Consider the following 21,613-nt stretch of genomic DNA (forward strand, 5'->3'; position numbering starts at 1 on the left):
ACTAAAGGCTACCCAGATTAAAAACGAGTTTACTTGCTATGAATATCACCCAGAAAGGTTTTGTAAAATGAGTGTATCATATTGATATGTATATTAACAGGTGAAAGTAATGTGTTAAAAGCTGAGTTTATTTGTGGTTGCGTTCATGATCTAAGGTTGTATACTCAACACACACTGCTTGTTTTTGCTTTGAATGACCACTAGGGGGAAGTAAGACACCGATACACTGTACGCATTATTTTGTAAATTATCAAGGGGAAAATTGCAATATATTTAACAAATATTCACATCACTGTTCTGTTAAAAGGAAAGCCAATCTGTCAACCCAACTAATACGTCCAGCCAGTACACACTCTTATTTTCATGTCAAACTTAATTTTTTGTTAGACGTTTACCTGTTTTAGCGTTAAAAAATTGCAGGTGGGTCTCCATAGATTTCTAAAAACAGTACAAATGGGTTAATTGAGCTTTTTGAGGTTGGAAATTGTATGTAGCACTCAAGGCTTTTTATCTAGACATGTTTTTTTTTCCTCGCTGCATATATTAGCCATATACACATTAGTTTCCTCATGAAGAATATTTATATATAAACACTTTCTCTTCACTTTTTTAAAATCTTAAGAGTCTTCCATGTGATTTACTCAGTCGCATGTCCTATATATTCATGTACTGAATATATATAAAAACGATACAAAATAGACACTAGAAATGTGGCCAGTTTCCTTTTCCTTTATTAAGCTCAAGTTTCTTAAAATGACATTAATTTTATGCCAATTAAAAAGTTCACTGACAACGGATCCAGTGAAAATGGGACATGTGGCCGTACTGCTTTCATCCTATTAACTCGTGCAAAGCTAACGTGTGGAGTCAGGTCCTAAGCGGCCTCTTTTTAAGACATGAGATTGATTTGAGGAGATAAAAACAAGAAGCCTCACAATGAAAATGGAAATCAAATCTTTATTGTCATTCATAAAATATCATAAGTACAATCGAGTCATTGTATGAAATAGAAAACATATTAAACATTCTCAGTGGAAGAAAGATTTCTTTTTTTGTTGTTGCTTTCTGTAGATTTGCATAAACCTATAGTGTTTCCTGTAACACTCCCCAACCCCTAACCACTCAATAGATGAGATCCTACAGAAGCCAACAGACCTGACTACAAAAACCTAAATCAACCCTTCAGAAAAAAAGAAACATGGAAGAATTTGGTCGTTTTGCTTGTAAAAATCCTCAGAATGGAAGAGGGGCTCAGTTAGCTTCAGCAGACACTGTGGACAGCAACAGATGATCTTGACAATACAGGGATGGCCCTCTGGACACAGCATCCAACTCTTTGCTACCAGGCTTTACAAACACACAGCCTCAATTTACACTCAGCATAAGCAGAACTGCATAAAAATATGAACCCATATCAGGTTCAATTATATTTCAAATCCTTTTAGTCACCCAAAATCTTCCTGATAAGTCGACCATGCAAAAAACATTTAAAAAAAAGTGCACATATGTACTCTACTGTATATATATATATTCTTTAACAGTACCTTTAATAAATACTGTACTTTTCATATCGTTCATATAGATTTAGATTTTTTAGAAAAAAAAAAGGAAAGAGACTAACAGGCACCATGTGTTTTAAGGACAGATTTTACATTTTCATAAAGATGCAGATTTTCACTGAAAAAAAGTACAAATGAACTATTTAAGGCTTCAAAGGTTTGGATTTGGAATTGTCATTCTATCATCTTGATGTTTGAGTACTTCATTTCTCTTCAGAAAATGGTTATATGAATAAAAATCAAATACAAAAATGGCAAGTGATCACAAACTTTACTCCATACAAAAATCCTCACCATCATAATTCATCAATCTTGTAAGTTAATAACTTATTGTCTGCGTGCAAAAATATTTACAGGTTATCTTAAGGCAGAGTAGAGGAAAGGCCAGAATTGATCATTAGGATTTTTTTCTACAGCATTAGGAACCCAGTACTTCCTGGGTTAAATTAAGAAGTTATGTGAGAGGACAAAGTCAACTGTCATTCGCGATCATCATATTCCTTAAAGCGATATCCCGACGCAATGGAAACGTGGGATGTGTGTGTGCAATGACTGAAATGATTCTGAGCACAAACCAGCCACCCTCGATAGGGCTCCTTGGTACAGCTGATCAGAAGAAAATTGAAAATAACAATCATCCAATTGTACATCAGCATCATTCAAACAAACATTTCCTGTGTGGCTTTATTTGACATCTTTCAAGTAGTTTTTGTCTTCTAGCTCTTCATAGCTTCTTCATGGTCATATCTAGAGAAGGACTGTTCACGTAATACCCTGCAGTTCATTTCCCAAAGTTGGCAAAATCTGCAAAGGCATCTTTAGGCTGTCCCATGGCAGGGCTCATCCCCATAACCGGCATTCCCATACCCATGTTTCCTGTCATCCCCATCTGAGCTGTAGACATGCCCATGTTCATATTCATTCCCATCATGCCCTGATTGACTGGCAGCCCTCCCATGGTTGGCATGGGCATGGTGCTACCTGTCATGCCAGGCTGCATGCCCATGTTCATTCCTCCCATCATGGTGTTGGTGGGCGGTTTGACCATTGTAGGGGCAGCCTGCATGCCCAGGTTCATTCCAACAAAGCCCTGAGTCATCATATTCACAGGAGTCTGAACTCCTATTGCAGGATAAATAGAGAGGGAAAAAATGAAAATAAGGGCTACCAATATATTAAAATAAATCAAAATCTATATATTTATATATATCTCTATATATACACACACTACAGTTCAAGTTCGGTAAGATTTTCAGAAATGTTTTAAGGTCTCTCACTAAGGCTGCATTTATTTGATCAAAAGTAAAAGCTTAATATTAATCTAATACACTTTTCCAAAAAACATTTCTTATTATCAATGTTAAAAACTGTTATACCACTTTGTTAACAGATATTCTGCTTAATATTGTGATTAAAAAATGTCTTTACGGTCACTGCTTCTATGCTTAAAAGTATTAATTAACTTCTTTCCAAAATAAATAAATAAATAATCACTTACTGACCACAAACTTTTGAACAGTAGCGTAACTGTTTTTATTACTTACTTGTAAAAATTTGACAATATAAAATTAAATGAAAACGCAGTAAGGTTTCAAACTCTAACTCAAACTCAAAGTGTCAAGAGAACAATCTTTCATGTTTTTGTATCTGAATCTAGTTTGCTCTTACTATTATACTTTTATGTTATGTTATTATACCTATACAGTGTCTCCCACAGACTTACACTCTATGTGTGGCGGCACTTCGCCCAGGGGGAAATATAACAGCAGATTAGCTGATTGATTGAAAATGAAAATTCCTTCTCTGCCAGCAGGAGGTGCTTTAGGAGTGGCAGAAATAGCGGTTTCCCTGGTAGCGGCTGTAAACAAAGCAGCGCTGCGCTCATAAAAGCTGCTTTACCAGGCATTATAGGAAAGGTTAAATGAAAATGAAATTGAAACTTTTGTAAAGACAGTCAGTTCCCTTCAAAGATACATTTATATAAAAACACCTGTGCCAAGTTTTGACTTTGAAAAATGCAGTGATCATATTTATTCAACAAAGTCAAAGCCTTTTGGAAAATCTATTTGTGGCCGCCACAAATAAACCAATGTATGGGAAACTGTACTGCTATTTATATTTTCATTCATGTCATATTTTTTTGTTAGTTTATGTTTAGTTAGTTACACATTTTCTCCGCTCGTCATATAGACCAATTGTTTGAATTCTTTGAGCTCATTTGATTTTCTAGACTCCATGTTCAATCCTGTCCCAGACACTTACCTTGCTGCATCATGTTGAGTGTGGGTTGAGAAGGTTTGGGTGCCTGCATGCCAGGACTAAGGTAGTCCAGGCTTATGTCTACATTAGAGTTGGACCAGGTGGACGGCAAAGAGGCTTTGGTAGTGGGCTTCTGGGCCATCGGTTGCTGGGGCATCAGTGAACTCCCCATTGACTGAAGTGGCTGCAAAGACAAAGAAAATCAAATCGGTTTTAGAACAAACCATATTTGATAGTACCCATATGATCAAAAACAATGTTTTCTCTGATTTTGTTAAAATGATACTGCTCTGCTGCAGTTCAAGCATGATAATTAAAATTATCCGATGGCCATGAATGTTTGCCAATGGCAGAATGACACAAGTCAGAGAAGATGAAAGGCAGAATTAATACTCCAGAACACTACACTGTGGTCTTCCAGGGTTATCAAGACTCTTGAGTTAAACAAGACAGAAATGTCTAGCTAGCTAGAGGCATTGTCTTCTAAAATTATTTCAGCATGTTAAAATGCATCTCAAGTCCCTCTAATTATACCATCGGGGGGGCTGCTTTTTTCTTAAGCCAAACAAAACTTGCCATTTTAAAGTAGGTCAGGCTTTTAGCATGCAAATATTATCTTTGTGCAAGGCTTTTGTTTCAATTTAATGGTTTTCTGACTTAAACTTGTTCCTCCTCATTCTGCCATTCTCTGTGATGGGCGTCCCAAGGGGACTGGGGTTGATGGGTAATGAGGAGGGGGTGGGTGGAAAATTGTGCCGATGCTGCGTGTTAACCCTCGCTTGTTTCGCTTTCATGTGCCTGCTCTCTAAACCACTGGCTCTGAAACTCGGCCAGAATTGTCTTTTCTTGCGTAAATAGTGTTTAGTGTGCAGTTCCACTTAGATGAGCTGCATTAAGTACTCCACAGAAGGGGGATCTGAATGAAAACCACATTATCTATGTATAACTTTACATCACTTGCTTTCATTTTTATTCTTTTTTGTACTGAAAACATAATGTTGAGGGTTGGCAATGCACAAAAAATGTATTCTAGGTGCACTACCTAATGAACAGCATTATCAAACGTTTTTTGGCTTTTATTTGTCATCTTTGTGAATCTTATTTGTTGAGATTGCTGCCATTTTTTGTACTCCTAAAAGATGACTAAATAAACCAGTAGTTGTACACATTTAAAATCTACACTACCATTAGTTACAAACCAAGTTTGTACAAGTCTCTTCTGTTCAACAATGCTGCATTTATTTGAACAAAAATGGTGAAAACAGTAACATTTTGAAATATTATTTTTTTAAATAACTGTTTTACATTTAAATATATATATATATATATATATATATATATATATATATATATATATATATATATATATATATATATATATATATATATATACACATACATACATTTAAATAATATATATATATATATATATATATATATATATATATATATATATATATTAATATATATATATATATATATATACATATATATACATATATATATATATATATATATACATATATATATATATATATATATATATATATATATATATATATATATATTACATATATATATACATATACATATATATATATACATATATATATATACACACACACATATACATATACATGTATAATGTTATTTATTCCTGTGATTGCAAGACTAAATTTTCAGCAGCCATTAATCCAGTCTTCAGTGTCATATGATCCATCAATATGCTGATTTGCTGCTCAAGAAACATTTATTATTATCAATGTTGAAAACAGCTGTGCTGCTTAATATTTTTGTGAAAAGCCATGACACATTTTTTTTTCAGGATTTTTTTTAAAAATTGAAAAGAAGAGCATTCACCTGAAACAGAAATTTATTTAATATTAAATGTTTACTCTCACTTTTAATCAATTTAATGCATCCTTGCAAAATAAACTCAATTACTAATTATTAATTTCTTTCAAAAAAGGGAATGATACTAGTGTATAATTTTTCCTCTTCTCAGGAAAATGAACCAAAAATACTGATGACTCATCTGTAGTGTCATCCAATAAAATTCTCTAAGGATGAGAACATACCACCTGCAACACAAAAGCAATAGCAAGCAGCAAATAGTTTTGATGATGTAAACTGAAAGCTACTGGCTATATAAAATAAATACGTTTCAATAGGAAAATAAGCAGGAAAGAAAACTGTGCTCTTCAAAGCATTTCATAAGGTCTCAATCTAAAAAAAATATGACAATATAATATCATAGGTATGATAAATATATAATAGATACAGTGAGAGGTATCTCTCCATTGAGAAGGTAGCAGGCACCTGTGATTTGGACGATGGCAAGCCAGTGGTCTGAGAGGAGGTCATGGAGAAGTTCATGCTTTGGGAGGTGCTGAAGTTAGTGGTCTGAGATGAGCCCATCAGGTCAAAGAGGTCAGATGAGGATGCGGTGGATGCAGGAGCTGGAGCAGGGGCCGGGGCCGCCTGCAGACCTGAGAAAAGGTCTATTCCTGCAGGGTTAACAGGCTGAGCTGCAGGGATGGCTGGCTGGGCTGCAGAAAAAGTGCTCCAATCACCAAAGTCTCCATTCCCACTAGATGCTGGGGCTGAGGAAAGACAAAAGCACAAACATTTTAGAGAAAACAGGGAACACAGGAGAAAGTTGTAATAGTTATGTAGCTTTTTGATCAAAAGGCATATTTGTGCTTTTACTGCACAAATTCCACAATCTTGCTTCATGTCAGGCTTTATTATCTAGCACAGGATGTACATTTGCATGCAAATTAGCAATACAAAAATCTAGAGAAATGCAAGAGAACCAGTAATGAAACTATCAGGGCACTGAAGATGCATGAACATCAAAAGAATCTCAGACTCTCCGTCGCTTCAGTTTAGTCCCAAAAAAGCAGAGGGTGACATGTCACACCCAACAAGAACTGAAATGTGTCTGTGCTCATTAGCTTTTAGCACAGCAGCCCACCATATGGCTTTCTGCTTGGAGTACTTCATAAACAGGCTGCTGAGGATGGTCCAGCAGAAAACAAAAAAACAAAAAGAAAAACAACAGTCTTTTGTTATATTCCCAGAACTTTATTTAAATAACCATATAAAAAACACACACATATCACCATTTTGTGTCTTTCAAGTTGCACTCCCTTAAGGCTTTTATTTTAACATATGAGTTTAATTTGAAAAATAAAACAGAGACTTTTAGCAAAAGCAAACAAGGCTTTTTTTCCCCTCTTGGTGTGGCATATCTTTTAAAGAACATACGTTACAGTATATTAGGGATAATAATAGGGCAGTGATGGTTGACTAATCGATTACTAACTTCAACAAATTTATCTAGATTTTCTGGTTACTAGTTCTGATGTTATTAGTGGTGGTGCATAAAACATTAGTATAATAGCATCCGGTTCTACCTGTTATACAGGTTTCACAGTTAGACCTTCTCAGAGTTGTGTTAAAATTCTTCCCATGCTGCTACATACATGCTTTTTTTTTTCTCTGAAGTTTAAAAGTGTGTCATGAGACCCTGTTCTGTTCCATTCAGTTGCACTACATTCAGCTGTTTCTGAACATGTCTTATTTAAACGTCCCTGAGAAACACACCTGATTGGGGTCATATGAACCCAAAAACAGTCTAATTATACAGGATTTTCTTAAAACCAATTAACCGATGAGTCCTTCAGAAAACACACTTACTAGTCACACTATTTTTCAAAAGTTTGGGGTAGGCAAGTCTGTTTTGCTCACCAATGCTGCATTGATTTGATCAAAAATACATTGTGAAGTTTTATTTTTTATTTACTACTTATTTCAAACTTATTTAAAATTTTAAATAAATGTTCTTTTAAATATAATAGATATCTAATATATTTTAAAATATAACTTATTCCTTTAATTTATTCCTGCAAAGTTGAATTTTCGGCAGCCATTACTCCTGTCTTCATTCTAACGTGCTGATTTGGTGTTCTGGATACATTTCTTATTATAAAGATTTGAAAACAGTAGTGCTGCTTAATTTTGTGGAAACCATGATGTTTTTTTTTTTTTTCAGGGGTCTTTGATGAATAAAAAAATAAAGTTCAAAAGAACAGCATTTATTTAAAATATAAATATTTTGTAACAATGTAAAAGTCTTTACTGGCAATTTTAATAAATTTAATGTGTGATATTTTTTTATTTATTTACTGACTCCAAACTTTTGAGCAGAAATATATGTTGTAGTAAGTAGAAGTAAAAAATAATCAAGAGTTTCAGGTTGTATATTTGACCTGATGGTTTGTTAAGAGGTTACATAAACATACCAGCTGATGATGGAAGACTGACTGCAGCTGCAGGAGAAGAGAAATCGGCAAAACCTCCAATCAGGTCAGAGCTTGAAACTAGAACGAAAGAAAGAGATTCAATTACTGTATGACATTCTAGATTGGTAAAACATATCAATCCCCTATTAATGTCCTAAGGAAAAGACAAAAATGGAGAGCGCAGAAATAAGAAACATCTGTTGGAGTCTGTAGGGGGCACACACACAATAACAGTCTCCGGTCACGTTACATTCCAGCAGCCTGTGGCTGGAGTTATATGGAGGAGGATAGATGCAGCTGTTTGGCTGGTGGAGGAGAGAGCAGGACAGTGAGGAGAGGAGAGGGATCTACGCATCTGCTCAGCACTACACACCCACCAGGGACTGCTTTGACATCTGGCCCCCCAGTGACTTAATGCGCCAGCAAGAGCACAGGAGAGCGCATATGCTAAACTTCACTGTGCGCCCCTCCCTTTCAGGATATGTCCATAACGTCAAATTAATGGCATAATGCTTCCTCTACTTTGCTATTTCCTCATTCCATCCATTTATGTATTCCAACTACACCTTGCACATATCATTATTAGTATTTGACCACATGACAGGAAAATGTAAAAAAAAAGGGATAGTTCACCCTTAAAAATGAAAATTATGTCATTAATGACTCACCCTCATGTGCAAACCCGTGAGACTACTCATTATTAGTATTTGACCACAAAATGTAGTATACTGTCCACAGAAAGGTAATAAAAAACATCTTCAAAGTAGGGTCCATGTTTACCTTAATTAACATTTTTGGTCCAAAAATATCAAAAATACGACTTAATTTATTCATGCATTGGATCTGTTTTATGAGCGCGCCGTTCACAAGCACATCCGGTTCGCGAAACGAATCACTCGATGTAACCGGATCTTCTTGAACCAGTTCACCAAATCGAAGAAGATTCATGACAATAAAGCATTAATCCAAAAAAGACTTAAGCTGTTACATTTTTAAATGGCTGACACTCCCTCTGAGTTTCAAATAAAACCAATACCCGGAGATTTACTCAAACAGTACACACTGAACCGAGCCCATTGAATCGTTCCTCGAGTCAAGAAATGCGAGGAGCTGATGATATACTGCGCATGCGTACAGGACTGACACACAGCGCGTCTGAACCGAACTGGTTCTTTTGGTGTGGTAAACCGATTCTGTGCTAATGTTATGACGCGGGTTAACCGAAGGCTTGAATCAAGGGCAATATGCCAATGAAGTCATTACGTGAGTGCAAAATTAAACTGGTGAACCGTTTGTAAATTGAATCAAAAAAAACTGTCTCACTACCGGTGAATGCAACCCTTGACTCGAGAACGAGTCAATGTTTTTTTTAATTTCAGTTGTAACTGTTTGAGTAAATGAATTACTCCGGGATATTGGTTTATTTTGAACTCAGAGGGGAGTGTCAGCCATTTAAAAAAGTTACACAGCTTAAGTTCATTTGTGATTGGGTGCTTATTGTTGACGCGCGAACCGTTTCAAAACATTCAGTTCATTTGGTGGTTAACTGGTTCAAGAATTCGTTCGCGAAAGGTCACTAAACTGCATGTTGTTGACGCGCTGATAACAGACCCGAGAAGAAGTCCTCTGAATAAAAGTCGTAGTTTTTATGATATTTTTGAAAATCAAAATGTATTTTCGATGCTTCAAAAAATTTAACGGAAATGACATGGGACTACTTTGAAGATTTTTTATTACCTTTCTGGAGTTGACATACATTCTCAGGAAAATCTTATACTGTGTTCCACGGGTTTGGAACGACTTTGAGGGTGGAGTCATTAATGACAAATTTTTCATTTTTTGGGTGAACTTATCCCTTTAATGTAAATGTCATGTAAATGACTCTAAAAATACACATCAGTGTTCTATTTATGACAAGTTCAATGCTGTATTGACTGTCCCCAAGATTCATGGCTGCTTGCTATGAATGTCCCACTCCATTGTGGTTTCTGTCAGCCTTCTGGGCGATACTTGATTACTTTTAGGGTGGTTTGTAAAACCTCATAACATGTTTTGTGAGCATAAAGCACTCTTGGGATTTATTTTTACTGTTGCGACAAGTGGCAGAATTTATCGACTAGTCAGTGCAACCCTATTTCTTGCATGTTCAGTTGTAAAGGTGCTACACACAAATCAAATAAAATAAATATTTTTTAAATATTTAAAAAGATGACATTCGATCTTAAATATTTTTCTCTGCAAAAACTGTAGAACCACCATGATATTCTTAACTTAGAGTAACCCAAAGAGGATGCATGTTATTACTGTTACCTTGGGAAGCAGGTTGAGCAGGTGCAGGATCTGCTGAGAACAAGTCCACCAGACCAGAACTGGGCTGGCTCACTGCTGATGTGGTCTATGGCAACAAAGGACGGACAAACTGAAAACACTCTTAACAGCTACCACAAGATGCCAGTGTAGAGTCTACATGGTTTTGAATACAAGTTTAACATTTCACTTCACTTGATTTATTAACAAATCTCTCCTAAAAGTTGCATCATCTATGTGTCCAAATGCCAGAGATGTTTAATTAAACAGGAAAAGACTAGTGCTGGTAGCTAGTGTCTCTCGCATCTACCTGGCTTGTGTTTGTGTTGGTGGAGGGTTTATTGCCAGTGTAATTTGCAGCTGCTCCCAGATCTATGGCTTTGGATGGAATGCCTCCTCTCTTACGAGTGGCAGTGGTCTCTGTGGACTGGACGATCTGGACGCTTTTGGTTGTCACTGTCTCTGCATCATCTTTAAATTCTGATTTCCCTGACTGCCCGTTTCGCGTTCCCCGACGGTCCTCATCTCCTTCACTATACAGAGAAGATAAAGAATAAGATTGAGCAAGATCACTAACAAAATGTTTCCTTGCTTTGAGAATAAGCAGATAATACACAATCAGTCCATGACACAACTGTCAACAATCTGTTCATATAATTAGTTATAACATTTATGCTATTTGCATTTCAAAAAACAAAAGAAGACTTGACAGAACAGGAGTTTTCAGGTGATCTGAGAGGGGAAAGTGAAACGGCCTGGGGGTCCTGACCTGAATCTGTCAGGCGAATCGTCCCGGTCTTTTCTGCGGAACATGTTAATGGTGTCATCAATGGTGCTTCCGATCTTATCGCTGATCTCTCCCAGTTTCTCACTGAAAGGGAAAGCCCCCTTGCCCCAGTCTTCATCCCATTTTGAGTGTGTATCTTTACAATCAAACCTGTCCTCCGCTGAAGAATGTATAAACAGGACAGGAAATGTGTTATACTATATACACATATTATAAAGTCAAACTTCAATTAAAAACCTATATAGGGAAAAATATAAGGAATAAAACATGAATCCCAAAAAAAAAAAAAAAAAAAAATGTCTGGGTAATTAAAATCAGAGGGAGAAAAAAAAAAAAAGACATTTTTCAAAAAGAAAATGAAGCTCATTGATAAATTAAAACACATTTTCAGACCTATTTTAATTACTGTAATGCAGTTAGATGTTTTACTTCAGAGGTTGTTAGTAATTTTCATTTTTCTTAATGGCTATGGTTAGTAGTTCTCATTAGAATTGAATTACTTAATTAGCATACATTAAAGGCAGTACAATAAATATTACCATGAACTCATAATAAATAGTTAATTGAATTAATATACCAGTTTCTTTTTTGGTGATTATACTTTTTATAAGGGTGTGCTTAATTGTCGAGAAAATAATTAAAAAACTTAATTCTGTTATGCAAAATATAATTTCTTTTTTTCCAGGGGTGGGGTGAAATATGACCCAGTGTGAGATTCACCCACTAATTTGATGTCAATGTAAAGAGAAGTGAAATCAGGATATGATGCTTCCTCTCGGGTATATTCCATAACTAAGAACTGTGTTTGGACTGTGGTTAAATTACTGAATAAATGTGCAAGCCACCATCTCAAAAACACAATAAAATACATATATATCAAGTTTCATTAAACTTTAGAACTAAACGACTTTCAAACTAAATATGATAGCAGGTAAATCAGTTAAAGCTGAAGTATTACAAATAATGAAAGCATGTGTTTTTTTCAATCCCAATCAAGGACATCGAAAACATAATTTATGCTCTCATGTGAAAACGCAGCAATGCCGGGTATCAAAATGAATCTACAGTACAGTTCACTCATCTGGCAATGCAAACCCTCCAGGGACAACAACAGTGGAGAGGAGACAGAGGACCTCCTTGTTTTCAGAGTCCCGATTAGATATATTCCTTATGATAAATGTCTTTTATGTGTGATTTTTAAAAAAAAACCTTGCAAACCTTGATAAATGTGACAGTGAAAATGGTGTGTGTGTGCAAGTGAGAAAGAGAGAAAGTTAGGGACTTACAGTATCTGAAGCCTGACATACTGTCAGAGGACACGCCTATGTACTTGTCCCTGTTTTTCTTGGCCTTTTTCCTCTCCTCTCTCAATCTGTCATCATCCTGGACAAACTCTATCAGCTCCTTCACTTTCTGACGAACATTGACACCCTGGTCCTTGCCATTCTCATCTGAAACACAAACCCCATTCATCCATCACTGACTAGTATCTGAGAGACATCAAAGAGTGTACATGACAGATGAATTATTATATAAACTTTTGCTTTTGTGCATTTCACTCACCTACATAATGATAGCTATCAATTGAACGCAAGTCAAACAGGTGCTCTCTTGCACTAGTGACAACCCGTTCAGAACCATTTCTGATCAGGTACGCCAGCAGCAGTAAAGACTGAGGTAGAGAGGACAGTCAAGTTCATGACAGATGACAGCAAAACAAAACCTTTTCAGTCATATACCGCCCTCACTAAAGCATACCTTGTAAACTCTTCTCCAGTTTTTCTTGTTGTCTTTCAGCATTCTAGTCCACAGCATGTTCATTACCTCTGGAAAATGCTCGTACATGAACGTAGCCCTGAAATTAAACAGAAATAACAAAAGCTTATCTTAGGAGACTCTTCATATTGGAAGAAAGTGTAACTGTTGACAAAGACAAGGTTCAGAAGAAAAAAAAAACCCTCCACTTGCCTGGCGATTTCGCCCATTAACTGTCCAGACGGTCCCCACGGGTCATCATTTGTGGCTTCGCGAACTTTAGACTCGGTTTCTGTATAGTTCATCACAACATTGGTTCTGTAAGAATAAGATTAAAACACAACCTCCTTTCAGTAAAGTCAAACTTCCCTTATTTAGACTGATTATATGATAAAATTATATCAGCAGGAAAAAGAGCCTTTCAGCAAAGACCAAATATATAAAAGATAAAATCTATGAATTACGTGGCAGAAAACCAAAGGAAAATAAAATTCATATAATTTATTTGTAAAATGTATTTGTTTATTGAGAAACAGAGCAGACAGTAGTAAATCCTCTGTGGTTCATGGGGTGATAATTGTTATAGGCACTGTAAACGGAGGTCGATAATGACCCACCATAGTATTGTTTTTTTTTGCACATTATTTCTGACAGTGATCTTGTGCTTTTCCATACAACAAAAGCATACAGTGAGCAGGGGCTGTTAAGCTCCAAAAAACCAAAAAAAGCATAATTACAGTATCAAACATTTATTCCATATGACTTAAGTGCTACATTCCAAATCATTAAGTCCATTCTAAATCATAACTAAGTCTCAAACACACTTGTGCTCATTTAAACATTGTGCATCACATTTTGGTTGCTAAACACATGAGAACATGGACATTATGCAAATAATCTCTTTGGTGTTTCAAGGCGGAAAATCATATGGGTTTCGAACATCATGGAGGTGTGAGAATGATGAGAGAACAGAACAGAACCTGACTATGCTATACGGGTTAGGCTATTTATTAACAGTGATAATAAACACACTGAAAATCACTTCCTATTTAAACTATATATATATAAAGCATATATTTGTTTATCATGCTCTCTGGTAAGTACCATTTTAAAAATCCCCTAAGGTTGCATCACTGGTGTCAGTAAAATTTATGTTTTTATTCCATATTAAAAAAAGGAAAGCTAGACCAGTCATTTAAATAATGTCTAAAACAATCATAAATCTCAGACCCCACCTTCATTTGATTACTGGACGGAAATAAGTAGCACCAAAAGCTCTTATTATGTGAAACCAGTTTAGCACTAGAGGGACATAACCAGAGTGACATAAAAAGTGGTTATACAAGACACACGAGATCTCAGTATATGGGCGGGGTGAAGGACAGGCTCGCTGAGAATAGAGGGTGGATCAAATAAAAACACCCTATGGAGTCCTCAGTCTTTCCTACTCCTAAAAACCACTTTTTGTGATTTTAATAGAGACTACTGCCGTTTGCTTTAGAAAATGTGTAGTGTCTCAGTTTACAGCTTACAGGGAAAAAAAAACCTGAGTATTGTCCTGCTCAATGGAAGTGTAAACAGAAGTAAGCTGAAATGAGTAAAAATAAATAAGTAAATACAATTTTAAAGGGGTCATATGATGTTGCTAAAAAGAACATTATTTTGTGTATTTGGTGTAATGAAATGTGTTTGTGCGGTTTAAGGTTAAATAAAACACATTATTTTCCACATACTGTACATTATTGTTGCTCCTCTATGCCCTGCCTTTCTGAATCATGTCGATTTTTACAAAGCTCATTGTTCTGAAAAGCGAGGCGTGCTCTGATTGGCCAGCTATCCAGTGCATTGTGATTGGCTGAATACCTCAAGTGTGTGACGGAAATGTTACGCCCCTTAACATTCTGTGATGCATGTCCCGGCGCGCCCAAGACAAAAAACAATAAAACCCATTATAAACAAGGCATTTGTTGCATCCAGTGGGGACATAATTACTGATTATAATGACTTATACTGTCTTTTTACACGTTGCGTATCACACTGCGTAAACAAAACCATGTCTGCATTTGTGATCGTAGAAACGACAAACAACAAGCGCTACTCTACACTGCTCAGAACTCATGTTTGAATCATCAGTGGCAAATTCTTTAAATATGAAAACGGACTTACAGGCTGTGAGTCAGAAGCGCCAGACTGTCCTTGCAAAGTTGGAATTACCTCACTTTATAGAAACAGACACTGGCATTGTAGGCTACTCTCACAGGAAACAGTCCTCGTCCTCTGTAAAATGTGCTACACACATCTCAATATTTGGTATGAACTGTTCTGGAACAGTGTTGTAAATACAACTCAACAACTGATTTCTAGTTGTGTACACTTTTGGAAGGCCAAACAAAGTAGTTTCGCTTTCACAACGAAACACACAGCATCTCCACAACATGGCAGCGGTGGCGGCAACAGCGAGGATAAAAGTTATATCATCTTTCTTTGTGTGAACTTTTGGGCGGCCTTATTCAAATCTTCCCACATCGTGACGTAGACATGTGGTGGCGTGTTAGAATGATCTGTTTTAGAGGGGCGTGGTTGACTCTTAACTTTTATAAAGAATATCTCTTTGGATTTGAGACTTTTGTCTTTGCAACTTTACAGATCACCAAAGAGCTTGTAACACTCCAAAAAGAAAGAAAAAAAATTTAAACTGCATCAATGACCCCTTTAACTGGTTTCACAGCTTGAGGAAAATGCGGGCTGCTCTGATTTTTATTTAAGGCGCTAATGAAATTCTTTCAACAGTTGCATATCTGTGGCTGAGTGATAATACCATCTACTACACTAAATACGGTAATACTGAAGTCTTCCTGTGGCATCTCAGGACTTTCACACCATTTAGGAACAGACTCATTGCTTTACCAGCATGAAGCTAAATTCCCCACACACACACTTCGTCAATCCATCCATGGCTACACTTGGCAGACTGATTTTGGAGGTAATAAGCTGAATTTATTCACCTTGCTACATTGTTTCAAAACAGGAAATTATTTATTTATTTATTTTTGGCAAGTCATTATGAGTGATGGATATCTAGAATAGATGGTAATGATTATTTCTTTTATATATTTCTATTGCTTCTCCAGAGATTTTTTGTAGTCTCTATTAAGTGGCTAAACCCCTTAACATCCAATAGAATACACCATACTGTCAAATACTTCATATAGCATAGTTTTACGAAAAGTGTGTAAATGACTGTTTCAGGGACGTACCAACTTATTAGGCAACACCCTAAGGTTTGTGCAATTCATATTTGTGAAAAACAGGTTCAGAGTCCTACAATAACCTTTTTAATGATCATATGCTATATGTCATCATTGAAGCTAAAATCAAATAATAATAATAATAAAAAAAGTTCAAACCATAAAAGCCATAGTGGTCCTTCAATCAGATGAGTTAACAACACTCAGATACACTCAGAAAGTCTAAGAAACAGACAATGACAGGCAGTTTATTTTAAGGAGATGATTTGTCCTTGACCGTGGGACTTCTAAAGAAAAACATAATTCTGAATTGCTGTATTTTCCCACTTAACAGCTTTGTAAACTATTCATAAAGACAGTAGTTGACAGTGTGCATGACAGACAGGGTAACCCTTAAATGGTTTCTGAGATAGTGATTGGGCCCAATTTTTAAGAAGAATATTAAAAGGGGGTCCCAAGAAATACCTACGTCAAGAGACTTTGTAAGAAAACTGGCATCATCCTAGAATCGTTATGTACAAGCCAACATGACAGCGTGGCATAGTGGACTAAAGCACTGGATGCGCAGAACACCACTGACCTATAAGTAAATGTTTATCATCTAAATGTTTTTATTATGGGACACAAACTGAAGAAAAAAAAAAAAGATAAAAGCAATCACTTGAATTAAAATACAACACTGCAGTATTTTGATTTGTGTTGGAATATAACAAAAATATTTTTCTGGGGTATTATGCTCCTGTCCTTTAAAGGGTTAAAACACAAGTTTCAGTCTAACAAGCAACAGTTTCCATGAAACTCAAAGGCTCCATTACAAAAGCTATGCAACCATCTTTGCCCTTACAGCCTTTGTAAAGGGATTACAACAATAAAGTGTAAACAGGTTGCCAATTAATCAGCATTTGACACCATACACATATGTACAATGAGTTGTTTTTCATTTCAGGCTAGCTGATTAGCTTGAATAGTTTCTGCTGTCAAACATGAAAAAGTTGTTGCCACTCCAATGCCAAGTAAAACACGCACTCTTACTTTATATTTAAACCTTTTTCTCACTCAGAAAGATTAACAATAAACACGTTAGTTTGGTGTGTAAAGCACTTTTAAACACAAGCGCCAACACAAGTTTAGCAACTGTCATAAAATTAGCCGCTGAGTTAACAGCAAGGAAGTTTAAGGGCGCTGTTTGTCTCGTAAACAAAATTAAGTCGTAGTAAACAAGTGAAAACATCTGATCTAGTAGCGTAACCGACTCGAAAACGAAAGTTGCTACATACACGGACGAAATATGTTACTTTTAAGGGGACAACAAAGGCTGTAGTTAGCAACTGTGCTAGCTCCTGTCGAGAGTGCGATGTGACGTCAATGAGTGCGTACGTGTCTCATTTTCAACAGGTATGAGACAGGACACCGAAATACTTTCGAAAACATTCGGAATACTCACGCTTTATCAACCAGCTCCCTCACTTTCCACATATTCAACATCTTGGCTGTGTTGCTGGGGCCTTCGGTCGGGAAAACAGGTGTTCCAGCCCTTGAAATCCGCTGGTCGTGCCAGTCGAGCTGTCACGAAAGCCAACGCATGAACTCTAAAGTTGCGCTGCTTCAGGCGACGGCGGAGGAGCGCAGGCCGGACAGGTTACTACGGAAATGCGCTGTCACTTACGGATATTTCGTAGGCTGCTTCAGCAGAACACTACATCCTTGATGAGGATATGACACAAGCCACATTAACATAACCTCACAGAAGTGGTTAGTGAATGAGAATAAAATTAAGCCAATGGGGTTTGTTTAAAACGATTGTGAGAATGAATAAATGAATGTTTATTATTATTAAACAATTATATAAATTGAGATCCTTGTTAATTCAATTTCAGTTGTCAAATATGCACAAGCACAATTACAATTACAATTTTAATGGGAATTTAAAGAGATAGAATTAAAGAAGCAAGTTGTCACTGTGTTTTACATGTAATTAATTAATTATAAATGTAATGTATAAATGAATATTAATCAACATTTTTTTTGTTGTTGTTGGGTTAATTTTTTTTTCTGTTTCCCGAACAGTTTTGTTACATTATTTTACTTTATTTTCACTAAATTTTGCTGAAAGGCCTATAACGTGAGTTCAATTAGCTGTAGGCCTATTTTTTTTTCTGATGATAGATTAAATCAGTGGAATGTTGAAAGTTTTTTTTCTTTTTTTTTTTTTTTAAGCCAATACTTTACGGTATGTATCAATACACAAATTGACTATACTTAATAATAGCATATAAATCCTTTATATAATAAATAATAAGAATAAATAACCCTTAAATATTCAAGTGAAAGTATATTAAGTATGTTCTATATATATGTAAAATTTAAGGTATGCCACTGACAAGTTTTATCAGTCACATCTGCATAAGACAAGTATAAGACATTAACATGGTACAAAAAGGAGTACGCTTCTGGGTGTCAGCTCCAATAGGTAGTCCATTTCTCAGGAGCTGAGATGCCAAGACTTTATGTGTTCTGGTAGATGGGCCAAAATGGAGTGACGGGTGAAAATGGAGGCCCTTCCACAAATGACAGCCCCCTGGGAGAGGAGAGCCTCTCATGGAAAACAAGCATTAGGAGCAAAAAAACAAAACAATGAAAAACATCACAGGAAACTGACAAAAAGAACCTATTTAAAAAAAACATAGCATGACAAGAAACAGCACTTAACGTCCCCAAATGCACATATACCCATGGGATCTGCTTCAATTACTGCTGCAAGTTCACTGAAGAAAACCATAGACAGCCGAACTGCGAAGATCGAGCATATGAAGGAAATGCATCCAGAACCGAATCTGTCAGAAAACATTTACGTTTGGACATTAACATGTGTCTTACTTTGTAAAGTTTTTATTAAACAACAAAATTCTAAATCAGTTATTATGGAAGAACGTAGACTTACCATTAGCAGTGATTTATCCATCAAAAAGTTTTCATTATATGGAGCTTTATCAACCATAATAGCTTGCTAATTTTACAGTTAAGTTGTTGTGATATTCATTGTTTATTATACGTATGTGTGCATGCATGAATACATGCAGTCATCTATATTTTACAAAATGATGTCAATGTAAATGCTATAAGGACGTATATGAAATTCTGTATTTACTTAAATGCATATTTGGCAATTAGTAATTGTCATTTTGTAAAAAAAAAAAAAAAAAAAAAAAAAAAAAAACCTTAGTTTTAAAATGTAGACTATATTACTGAGAGCAAACCATTAAGTGGGTAAGTATGTTATGGTTGTCTTGATTTTATTTTGGCCTTGGATATAAGCAGAGTCATACTACTGAAATTAAAATAAATGTACAAAGGCCTCATTGTCTAAAATGGTCCATGAAATAAAGTGGAATATTTTTAGTCTTCTGTGCTGTGATATTTGATTTTATGCCCCAAAATCAACATTCAGATTTTAAAATGAAAAGTTTTGTACTGATAAAACAGTCTTTTTTTTTTTTGGCCAAAAATAAATGATTGGAGGAAAGTAGCATAGAAAATAACATTTTATCATCATTCAAAAAATTGGCATGATATTAACCGAACTGTCAGTAGGGGGCACTGTCACACAACGTAAATAATTTCTTCTCCTTTCCTTCTTATCATAATATGGAAGGCCTTAATCATATTTCAGTCAGTATGTTCCCCCATGTTAACATTATAAACACCCTGAACTGTGGTGGTGCAATAATAGTTGGTCAATAAGTGCAATAATAGCCTACCTATTTGTAATTATAGATAATGGTATGTAATTAGCACAGAGTTTGCAGTGCTTGGCAAGATACTCTACTAAACTGTATTTAGATGAGGTTTTACAACACCATATAAACCCCACCGTCTTAACAGAGTTTCATATCTGCATTATGAACTCCGTCTCAGCTTTATCTTATATTATAATTAGTGTCCAAAACTGCCTTACAGCACACACACAAATACAAACACAGTGCATCCTGGTGGAAAAGCAGAAGTGACCTGTCATGCAGAGAGAGGTCAGATGATGGATGACGTGTGGGTGGTTCTATCGCTTGGGAAAAAGACCCAGGGGCTGACTGTGGCCTGTGCAAGGGCCAACAATAACATCCTTAAATAAAACAGCATGAAAAGAGTCCCGTATCCCATAGCCAGCCTAGCACTGGACTAAGCAATGGGTAAAAAATGGAGCAAGAGCTGTAAAATTAGAGCAAATCCCACAAACAATGAACATTGTTTTGTAATGGCATTGTAAAATGGGAAAAACCCAACTATGCTGAGTTTCTGCAGATTGAAAACATGTGTGGTGAATAAAATAAAGAAATAAAAATATCAGATTTCCCACTCCCACTTTGAAATGATGTGCTGACCACATTTTCATGGGAAACGCTACAGCATAAACTGCAGAAATTAACTAGTGATCATTGTCCCATGGTCTTATTTTATAAAAAGACAGTTTTCACTGGCCTCTTGAGGTGGCACCATACGCTGATTATCAACAACATTTTGTTTAACAAATCTAACAGGAGTTATAAAATGCTGTGTGTCAATAATACACACATATGCAGTAAAATCATTCAGGATAAATAATTGAAAAAATGGTCAAATGCCTAAAACGTCCCTGGAGGGACATTTTAAGAATCATATTTAATTGTGTCATTCCTGAGTATTACAATTAACAAACACATACTGATTATTGTAAATGGTTTATAATCTCTAATATATACAGCATAATACAAAGTCCTGGCATAGAATGAGTTAAAATCCACTCAGTGCTTTAGTCCAATTCCCAACATGTTCCTGTCATTTTTGTGCCCCTGACACATTGTGTTCTGAAGCAGAAAGCATCTGCTCTTTTATGGGCAAATTCAATTAGTAATTAAGCTGAATAAAAAAAGAGGAGTCAACATCTGTAGCTGTTACATGGTAATGTGTTAAACTGGAAAAAAGAAAGATAGGAGAATATGGCAGCGTAAAATGTTCAAGGACATTGGTCTCAGAGATACTTCTTCACATGTTAAGTTTATTCAGCTGTAGAGAAAGGGTTAAATGGGAGATGTCATGTTTACAGAGACCCTAGAGAAGAGTGCACTTTGAAAGACAACTTAAATAATACTCTTTTTATGAAAACTGGTGTATGGGGTTTGGATGCAAAATCACATTCATTCTCACACCCCAGACACCCCCATTCACTAAAATAAAGAAATAGACTGTGGTATTGTTGGCGTGAGGAGAAGGAAAGATTCCATAGTAGAAAAACACTGAGGGGAATTGAGATAAGACAAGCAAACAAGACCCAGCTGTGGAAAGGTTCCGTTGGCAAGACTCCAGAAAGCATGGGGAGGGTTTCATCTACACCCACAACCATTACTTAATTAGTCCATA

General features: G+C 35.9%; 1 protein-coding gene across 1 annotated transcript; it reads right to left on the reverse strand.

The window, feature by feature from the left end:
- Nucleotides 1–937: 937 nt before the first annotated feature.
- Nucleotides 938–17,870, reverse strand: LOC109101468 (clathrin interactor 1-like). The gene is made up of 12 exons (XM_019114832.2): nt 17,667–17,870; nt 13,188–13,292; nt 12,978–13,074; nt 12,783–12,891; nt 12,506–12,670; nt 11,202–11,379; nt 10,743–10,965; nt 10,436–10,520; nt 8,126–8,203; nt 6,138–6,421; nt 3,822–4,002; nt 938–2,681 (listed from the first exon to the last, which is right to left on the reverse strand). Exons 1-12 carry the CDS (start codon nt 17,705–17,707, stop codon nt 2,341–2,343), a joined length of 1,887 nt encoding a protein of 628 aa, XP_018970377.1. The 5' UTR covers nt 17,708–17,870; the 3' UTR covers nt 938–2,340.
- Between the last annotated feature and the right edge of the window lie 3,743 nt (nt 17,871–21,613).

This window comes from Cyprinus carpio, unplaced genomic scaffold (genome assembly GCF_018340385.1).
Source record: "Cyprinus carpio isolate SPL01 unplaced genomic scaffold, ASM1834038v1 S000006695, whole genome shotgun sequence".
Lineage (NCBI taxonomy): Eukaryota > Metazoa > Chordata > Actinopteri > Cypriniformes > Cyprinidae > Cyprinus > Cyprinus carpio.